The following is a 10361-nucleotide window of genomic DNA, read 5'->3' as shown; positions in this document are numbered from 1 at the left end:
CATTTTTTCACAAATTTTATATTACCTTTAGTTTTAATCTTATCTGAAGTTAATAAAACAAATACAGAATTTATTTAATATAGCTTCATGTGTTTTTTCTAAAGCAACCAGTATTAAGATTTTATTTATTGTGACTTGGTACTAAACGGATATGGATTCATGAATAAACTGAGTTAAGCACAGTTATTTTTTTTCCCTTATCTTGTCCAGCCCGTACTTTTAGGACAACAGTATGACAACACTGCCTCCTAGTGGCGAATGTTGTGCAATTCATCCCAATTTATTCCATCCTGAGAATGTCTTAGTCTTCATGTCCTTCATGTATATTGTGAATTCATGTCTTCAGGAGACTGCTGTATGCAGATGATGTATGTATTAATAGCATAAGAAGACTATAACAGAGTTCCACTGTTATAGTTCTACTTGGTGTAACCAATGCAACTTGGGCTTTATTTATTTTTGCATCAGGACTACTTTGTTGTGTTTCTACTATACACATGATTTCCTCTAAACCAATAAATGGAATTGGTCATGACCCACCTGTTATGTCAGATGAGAAACACAACTTCTCATGAGATAACAATTTTGCAGTGAAAGTAAGGGACACCAGGGGTCACTATACTTCCAAGCAGTGCTGTAAACTGCACTCTTGGCTCATTTATAAAAGTTGGTAGTTTGTATATGCTGGAGAGCACTTCGGGTATTACACATACACTGTTATGTAAGAAAGTTGTTGCATTTTCTTTGTCTTTTGATTTGTGCTTTTCCTTGGAGTAAAAGTTTTTCAGATACAATATTTCCATATACTTATATGACACAGGTGTAGAAGTTAAGCAACATAGATAAATTCCAAATTTTACAGCTTGTAATAGCACAGGTGCAGCTTGTACCAGGTGTTCGTGGTACCAGCTGTTGCCCTGATGACTGCATCTGGAGATGATTCTAGGTGTAGGTGATCCAGGCCTCTTCAGCCCTCTTCAACAATTGGCCAAGGATCTGTCTGTGGTTTCCAGTGTGAAGCACGGTAAAAATATGACCTAACTACCTGTTCAATAAAACATAAAAGGAAAACAGTGATAGCGGAAGCAAAAGCAGCCAAGTTTTGGCAGATGTCTGTACACTCTGAATGGGTAAACCCTGTATGGTGTAATTTCTTATAAATACCTAGTTGTCACACACACACTGACTGAAACCACTTGTCCAGAGCAGGGTTGCGGCAAACCGAGCCTAACCCGGCAACACAGGGCATAAGTTTGGAAGGGACACACCCAGGACGGGATGCCAGTCCATCGCAAGGCACCCCAAGCGGGACTCAAACCCCAGACCCACCGGAGAGTAGTCACTGGCCAAAATCACTGTGCCACCACAACCCCTCTACATAATTCTCATCTTGTGAAATTAAAAATGCAGCTAAAATTATTGTAAAAAATTTCCCAGTGCACATTTATTTGTTACAATGCACTAGACTGGTTTTCCATCTGGAGTGTGCCCTGCTTCACACTCTGCGCTACTGGGTTCCAGACCCCTGCCCTTACTGATAATCGATGGTTGGATGTGCCTTTAGATATGATTGCTCTGTGTACATGTGTAAATGGTTAATACCTGGTAGCTGAGGATAAATAGCTTCGGTTAAATGTGCCAGAGAGTGATAATAATTAATCATAACTCACACCCACATTGTCTGAAACCAGTCGTCCCATGGGGGGTTATGGGGAGCCGAAGCCTAACCCGGCAGCACAGGGCATAAGGCTGGAGAGGGAGGGGACACACCCAGGACGGGACCGCAGTCCGTCACAAGGCACCCCAAGCAGGACCCAAACCCAAGACCCACCAGAAAGCAGGACCTGGTCAAACCCACTGCGCCACTGCGCCACCACACCCCCCTTAAGCATAACTGAAAGAATCAAAATGCACATCCCATTTTCAGGAACTCTTTTGCTGTATGGCAATGGACATGCAATTTTAATTATATGTTCAAAGGGTGGTGAAATTGCTTGATGGTAAAACATGGTTTGCATATGTTTATGTTACTTCATTTAGTAGACACTTTTCTCCAGAGCAACTCCCAGTTAGCACTATGCAGTGTTGTCAGCCCACACCTTATTCAGCCAAGGTGAGTTACTCTTCTGGATACACTACTTACAATGAGCCACTCATGCAACTACCAGTGAAACACACTTTCCTTCTGTCACTCACACACAATGGGTGACTCAGCGTTACCAGTCTACCTGAACAACATGTCTTTTGGACTGTGGGAGGAAACCAGAGCACCCAGAGGAAACTCTTGCAGACCCAGGAGAACATACAAACTCCACACAGACTGAGTGGAGATCAAGTCCATGTCCTCTCACACCACTCAGGGGCTGTGAGACATCAATGCTACTCGCTGTGTCGCCCATTCAGTGTTTCGGTATGTTCAGTATTTTGTGACAGAAAATGTCAGCGGTGTAGTTGTATTTGTGTATTGTTTATTCCAGCTGTTTAGCATGATGGAGATAACTAGACTTCTATTTGCTGATTTTTAAAAAATGTTACTGACTTGTTCTTTTTCATTTTTATCATTAGCACCTATATGCCGCTACAAAAGTTTACCCTTTTTTCCATGCACCAGTGTAAATCAATAAAATTTTAAATTGAATTTAAACTTTGTAATTTCAGTGTCTGCTGTAAAGTAATATAACATTATTTTCATAAAAAAGGACATATAACCTAATATGTTTTTTGATGAAGTAAGTTTTTTAACGTTACAGCTGTCAAATTAAATGGTAAAAACTGCTCAGAACAACAATGTTCCACAATTTGATAAAAACGCCATCAGAGATTCATCCAACAAAAAGAACTGCAGGAGGGTAAAACTGATAAAAAGCTTATTTCAAGGAAATCGAAGTGCACACGCTTTGTTGCAGTTAGCTGGTAACAAAATCATATGCATTTACGGTGGACAATAGAGGGTCCAGACTCATTGTACTCCTGCTTGCTGATCCACATCTGCTGGAAAGTGGACAAAGAGGCCAGGATGGAGCCTCCAGTCCAAACCAAGGACTTGCGCTCAGGTGGGGCGATCACCTACATAAAAGCAAAGCAAGTGAAATGCCTCCTCTGCATAGAACTGTCCGTACACAAAGTGAAGTTGAAAATACTGAAAAATACCTTGATTTTCATTGCGCGTGGAGCCAGCTCTGTTATCTCTTTTTGCATCCTGTCTGCAAATCCAGGGAACGTGGTACTACCACCAGACAGCACAATGTTTTTGGACAAGATTTCACGAATCTCACTTTTACACTTGTTGATGGATTGGAAAGTATTCTCATGAATGCCTTCACAACCTATATCTGTAAAACAAAAAGCAGGTTCAGAAGAGGTCTACAGCTGAATTCAAACTTAGAGCTGAGGATTCAGAGCAGTACATATTAATGACTTAAAATAAGCAAGTCTCCTGGGCTATGGTTGACCTTACCCATAAGGTAGGGATTGAAAAGTGCCTCAGGACAGCGGAAGCGCTCACTGCCAATGGTAATAATTTGTCCATCTGGCATCTCGTAAGACTTGTCCAAGTCATGATCGGTAGCAGCGGTCTTCATCTCATGCACAAAGTCCAGTGGTACATAACACAGCTTCTCCTTTACATCACGGACACTCTGATGCTGAGTGGTAGTGAAGCTGTAGCCCTTCTCAGACAGGAGTTTCATCAGGTAGTCAGTAAGGTCACGGCCTGCAATGTTCATGCGAGTGATGGCAAAGGGAAGGGCATAACCCTCATAGACAGGCACCGTGCTGCTTACTCCATCTCCGGAGTTCATTACTATGGCAGTGGTGCGTCCAGATGCGTACACTACTGGGACCTCCTGAAGAGCCACGTACATGGCTGGGGTGTTGAAAGTCTCGAACATGATCTGGTGAGGAGAAGAAGGAAAAGCAGAAACTCAGGTCTAGGTGAGAGCCAGTTCTCCTTGTTTGAACCCATCTCCAGTATGAACACGCATAAGAAGAGAAACTTGTGTCTGTCTTGTCCAGACAAGAGTCCAACATGGTACGTGAGTGACAGGGAGAAAGTGTGTTTCACTGGTAGTTGGATGACTAATTCCTTGTTAGTAGTGTATCTAGCAGTGTAAGTCACCTTGGTGAATAAGGTGTGTGGGCTGGTAACACTACACAAAGTTCATTGGAAGCTGCTTTGGAGAAAGCATCTACTAAATACACACACACACACACTTTCTGAACCACTTGTCCCAGACGGGGTCACAGGGAACCAGAGCCTTCCCGGCAACACAGGGCATAAGGCCAGAGGGGGAGGGGACACACCCAGGATGGGACGCCAGTCCGCCACAAGGCACCCCAAGCGGGACTCGAACCCCAGACCCACCGGAGAGCAGGACCCGGTCCAACCCACTGCACCACCGCGCCCCCGCTACTAAATAAATCAATCTAAATGTAAATAAATGTAAATGGGTCATTACAGTGTCACTCTGCACGCTCCTCATCCAAGTTCACTAGTGCAACCAGTTTTGGCCAGAAAGAACTCATCTTTACACTTCCAATCTTATATTTCATTTAAAAAACTGCAAAGTGGTAGTTTTTCTCTGTTAGTGATTATGTTGCTTGCAGGCAGCCTAACAATGCCCTCAAATGGAATCTGTTTGTCCAATTTAGTTCAGCTCAGTCTATCGGATACTACACTCTTTACAGTAAGTACTTTTAGAGATGGGTTTCAAACCTGCAACCTTTGGGTTCAAGGCTAGGAGTTTTAACTATACTACCAGCTGCCCCTACTTCTGTTTACTGAAGCATGGAGACACAAGCAACATCTGAAGTAAACTCCTTGGCATCAGGATGAAGAACTCCTATGCCCTGTTTCTGTGCAGGAACCTTGTCATCTGTCGTCCTGTAATTTATTGTTGCTTGTGCCCTCAGGTATCATCAAATTGAATATGAATGAGAGCAAGAATAATATGTGAAACTTAATCCATACGGCAGGTAATTGTGCTCTGCAGAGGTGAAGGGAAAAATGCTGACTGGGAAAACCAACATCATGCGGTCCATGGGTTCAGTTTACAAGCCTACCTACTATTATGTAGTCCCAGTTCCACCTCATGGCTGTCTAATATACTATGTGCCATTAGAACCAAACTCCAAGCTAAAGAGTGACAGTGGGAAAAAGACTCACATAGACCTGGATGTTAACAAGGATCTCTTAGCAACCTTTCACTCAACTGTTTATTCAGCTAAAACCACCTTCTTCCACAACAAACTGCAGTCTGCAATTAACACATCACACAGATTCTTCACCACTTTCTCATCTCTACTCTGCCCTCCTCCTCCTCTTCTCAGTGCTGATGATTTTGTTTTTCGCAGACAAAGTCAATGTGATCATGGACAAGTTCTCGGCATTCATGCACCCTGATCATTCTGGGCTGCTCCAAAGTTATGGTGCAGATGATGGTCGTATGGAAAAATGGTATTATTGGAATATGGAATGGTAAAAAGTCGTATGGAAAAAAGGTATTATTCCAAAGGAATGGCGGCGAGCAGGAGGAGTGTTTATACCCAAAGAGAAAGATGCGGTGGATATAGGGCAGTTCAGGCCAATATGCCTTCTTAACGTTGAAGGGAAAATATTTTTCACTGTTGTGGCACAGAGGTTATCTGCATATTTGTTGGTCAACAATTTAATTGACACCTCTGTGCAGAAGGCAGGAATTTCGGGTTTTTCAGGTTGTTTAGAGCATTGCAGTATGATTTGGCATCAGATAAAGGAGGCCAAGATGGATGGTAAAGACCTCCATGTGATCTTCTTGGACTTGGCAAATGCCTTTGGCTCAGTGCCGCATGTTTTGTTGTGGAGGGCATTTGATTTCTTTAAAGTTCCAGAGTGTATTACGAGACTGGTTAAGGTGTATTTTGAAGACATTAAGTTTTATTTCTGTACCAAGCAATACACCACATCTTGGCAGCGGCTGGGAATTGGTATAATGGCCGGATGCACAATCTCGCCTTTGGCTTTTACCATGGCTATGGAGGTGTTAATAAGGGCGTCGAGATGGGTGGTTGGGGGTATGAGGCTGAAGGATGGTCCTCACCTTCCACCAATCAGAGCGTATATGGATGATATGACTCTGCTTACTACTACTGTCCCATGTACTCGTCGTTTATTAACGAAGTTGAATGGAAATCTAAAACTGGCCGGATTGAAAATTAAACCTAGTAAGTGTAGGAGTTTGTCGGTAGTTAAAGGAAAGTTATCACGGGAGAATTTCCAGATTGATGGGGAAAAGATTCCGTCAGTGGCTGAAAGGCCAATTAAGAGCTTGGGTCGCTGGTATGATTCCTCATTTAGCGATAAGGAGCAGGTCAAAAGATTAAGGGAGGATGTTGTACTGGCAATTAATAGGATTGATAAATCCTTTTTGCCAGGGAAGCTGAAGGTTTGGTGCCTTCAGTTTGGTTTATTGCCTCGTATTAGATGGCCGCTAACTATATACGAGGTCTGTATGTCAGAGGTTGAAAGGCTGGAAAGGGTTATGAGCAAAACTATTAGGAGATGGTTGGGGGTTCCTCATTGTTTGAGCAGTGTGGCTCTGTATGGAAATGGGGTTTTGGAACTACCACTGACTAGCCTCGTGGAAGAATTTAAGTGTGCCAAGGTTGGTTTGGAATTAACACTGTCAAACTCAAGAGACCCAGTGGTGAGATCGGTTCCTGTAAGTTTAAAAAAAGGACGTAAGTGGGATCCACGGGAAGCTGTTGCGCAAGCGCAGACAGCGCTTGAGCACAGAGATGTGGTTGGTCAGGTGCAGGTAGGTAGGGCGGGGCTCGGTGCCGGCGATCGAATAAAGCTGTGGAGTAAAGCTAAGTTACCGGAGAGGAGGAAGATGGTGATTGGTTTTATTCGCGAACAGGAAGAGGGGGCAAGGCGGGTAACTGCGACGTCACATGGTGTGCAAGGGCGATGTTTGGCTTGGGAGCATGTGGAGAAGCGGAAGATCAGCTGGCGTGATCTGTGGGCGATGGACGCTGGTCGTATTAAGTTTCTCATCGGAGCCACCTACGATGTTCTCCCTACTCCGCAGAATCTTAATCGCTGGGTAGGTACAGAGCCGACTTGCAGCTTGTGCGGTGGTGTAGCCTCTTTGAGGCACATTCTATCTGCATGTAAGGTTAGTTTATCTCAGGGAAGATATACTTGGAGGCATAATGAAGTGTTAAGATCCTTGGCATGCTTGTTGGAGAACAAGCGGGTTGAAGTTAATTCACTCCCGCAGTATGGAAGAAATAAGCTTATTTCTTTCGTGCGGGAGGGGGAGAGTGTTATAAGTCACGCGCGTGGTCGTGGTGATACGAGTTTTAAATGGGGTGAAGTGCGTGACTGGAAGTTGTTGGCGGACGTGGGAAAACAACTGCAGATGCCGCAGTGCATTGCGATCACGGCGTTGAGACCCGATATTGTGCTGTACTCCGAGGGCGCACGGATAGTGTACTTCATTGAATTAACAATACCTTTCGAAGACTCATTGGAAGATGCCTTTGAGAGGAAGAAATTGAAGTACACCGAGTTGGCTGGTGAGGTGAGGGAGCGAGGCTGGCAGTGCGTTATTAGACCAGTGGAGATCGGTACTAGAGGGTTTGTTGCAAAATCAACCACGTCGCTGCTGTTGGAGTTTGGTTTTAGGGGTCAGTCGTTAAGAGCAGCCATTAAAGGCTTGTCAGAGGTAGCAGAAAGATCTAGTCAGTGGTTGTGGATGAGAAGGCACCAGGGTGCTTGGGGGAAGCACACTTGAGTGGGGAGTACTCACCTAGGTGAACATCAATGGTTTGAGTTTTGTTGTCACCTCCATATGCTGGTGTGGTGTATTGGTTGGTTTTTTTTGGTGGGTGGAGTCGCTGGGATGGCACTGTGGGCATGGAGGGGGGTGGGTCTGGGACGCCAGATCTCGCTGTTGAGCCTTCTGGAGGTGTAGTGGGCTCAATTCAATGAAACATCAATGAAGGAAGGTGCCCACTTGACAACCCCAACGAAGTGCACGCGGTGGCTCCCGGCAAGGAGGATGGTGTTTGCCCATGATATTTTTTGTGAAGGGAATTGGTTGGTTTTGGGAGGGATGGTATATTGTGGCATGGTTGGTTTGTCTAGCCCCCTTGGTTTTTGGCACGAGGGGTTGAATATCTTTCCCTGTGTATTATTGTATGTTCTCTGAATTTGAGCCCATGTCAGAAACTGAAATGTCCAACCTCTTGCTGTCACACAGAGCTACAGTCTGCTTCTTTGGTCCAATTCCTTTGCCGCTCCTACAGCACATCTCCATGCAACTCTCTTCCTTTATCTCCAAAACCATCAACTTGTCATTCTGCTCTGGCTGCTTCCCATCTGCCTTCAAAACTGCCTTCATTTTACCTCTGTTGAAGAAAGCCTCTCTGGATCCAGACTCAGTCCAGAACTACAGGCCAGTGTCTCTCCTGCCTTTTCTGTAAAAAACTCTGGAACAGTCAAACTGTGATCAGCTGCTTGCTTTCCTTACCCAGAATGATCTCGTCGATGGGTCACAGTGTGGATTCAAACCTGGACATTCCACAAAACAGCTCTTCTGATAGCATTAAATGCTCTCCAGTTGGCTAGAGTGGCCTCGCTCTCCTCGATCCTGATCCTTCTCAACCTGTCTGCAATTTTTGACACTGTCAACCACCAGATTTTACTCTCCTCTCTTGGACAGCCTGGCACTGAAGTGGTCTGAGACCTACCAATTAGAATTATACTAAGTGGTCTGGTGGGGCTCCCAATCATCCCCTCAAGCCTCTCTCAGTAGGGGTCTCACAGGACTCGGTACTGGGCTCCCAATCTTTTCAATGTATGCCTCCTACCTCGGTTCTCCATTGCTTCCCACAGATTCTGCTATGCCGATGATACTCAGCTCCTCCTCTCCTTTCTGCCTGGAGCTACAAAAATTTCCTCACACATCGTCGCCTGCCTATCAGAAATCTCTACCTGGATGTTTGATCACCACTTACAAATCAACCTCTCCAAACCGAGATCCTTCACCTCCCAGCTGGTGCATCTTCCTGTCGTGAACTCTCTTATCAAATTGGACAACTCACTCATTTGCCTGTCTCTTCGGCTCAGAGTCTAGGAGTAATGATTGACTCAAGTCTGTCTTTTTTTCAACACGCTGAAGCTAAAACCTGGACCTACAGATACATCCTGCATAAAATCTGCAGTTTCCGCACCTATCTAACAACAGCAACTGGAATGTAACAAATAAATTGCACTTTAGAATCAAATGTCTGCATCCAAGTCTCTTGTTCTATTGATGTTATGCACTCACCGTATTTTTCTGCGAGACATTATGTCACTTTGGAGAAAAACGTCTGCTAAATGAATAAATGTAAATATAAATATAGAAAATGCAAAGGATTAAATCCTCCCTCTTGTCCCATCAGGCACCCCGATGGAGATTTGTTACCTGCGTCATCTTCTCCTTGTTGGCGTTGGGGTTCAGGGCAGGCTCAGTGAGCAGTACAGGGTGCTCCTCGGGGACGACACACAGCTCATTGTAGAAGGTGTGATACCAGATCTTCTCCATGTCATCCCAGTTTATGACAATGCCATGTTCAATGGGGTAATCAAGGTTCAGCAATGCTTTCTTGCTTAGAGCATCATCACCAACATAGCTATCCTTCATCCCCACATCAACCATGACACCCTGCAGAGAACAATAAGGTGAGGAGGATGTCTCAATAACAAGCAGTTCAGGTAGGATAGGGAAATCACTCATGACTCACCTGGAGTCCAGGACGCCCCACAATAGAGGGGAATACAGCACGGGGAGCATCGTCTCCAGCAAAACCAGCTTTACACATCCCAGACCCATTGTCTATCACCACTGCAGCAACCTTGTCTTCTGCCATCCTACAAAGGCAAAGGAAAGGAAACAATTCAGCCTGATGCAAAGTGGTGATACAAGCTGTTGTTCATATTTGCACTCTTCAGTAAACTAAATGTGCATTGAAACAAGAATTAGATGAGAGTTAATTGTTTTTGCTTTTACAAAAACATTATTTTGGTTGGCAAATTAATCAGAATCAGAATCAGAATCAGAATGAGCTTTATTGCCAAGTATGTTCACACATACAAGGAATTTGTCTTGGTGACAGAAACTTCCACAGCACAGACAGAATGACAGTGACAATACAGATGAGAAGATAGAGTATGTGAATAAGGGATAAAAAATATATAAAATTACAAAGTACCCAATATACAAGAATAGTCACTAGATACAAATGCAAGGGAGTGTGAGTAAGAGATATGATGTGATAAATAGTTATAAATATAAATAGCATTATGTATTGCACTGGTTTACTCCCTGGGGGGG

At 44.1% G+C, this 10361-nt stretch overlaps 1 protein-coding gene across 1 annotated transcript; it reads right to left on the bottom strand.

Moving 5' to 3' along the window:
• Nucleotides 1-2922: 2922 nt before the first annotated feature.
• LOC108922513 (actin, cytoplasmic type 5-like) lies at nucleotides 2923-9897 on the bottom strand. The gene is made up of 5 exons (XM_018732705.2): nucleotides 9772-9897; nucleotides 9453-9692; nucleotides 3458-3893; nucleotides 3151-3332; nucleotides 2923-3066 (listed from the first exon to the last, which is right to left on the bottom strand). The coding sequence occupies exons 1-5, from the start codon at nucleotides 9895-9897 to the stop codon at nucleotides 2923-2925; spliced, it is 1128 nt and encodes a 375-aa protein (XP_018588221.1).
• Nucleotides 9898-10361: the final 464 nt, after the last annotated feature.

Source organism: Scleropages formosus, chromosome 3 (assembly GCF_900964775.1).
Source record: "Scleropages formosus chromosome 3, fSclFor1.1, whole genome shotgun sequence".
Taxonomy (NCBI): Eukaryota; Metazoa; Chordata; class Actinopteri; order Osteoglossiformes; family Osteoglossidae; genus Scleropages; species Scleropages formosus.
The sequence above is the reverse complement of the archived record's forward strand: the minus strand, read 5'-3'. Positions and strand labels throughout refer to the sequence as shown.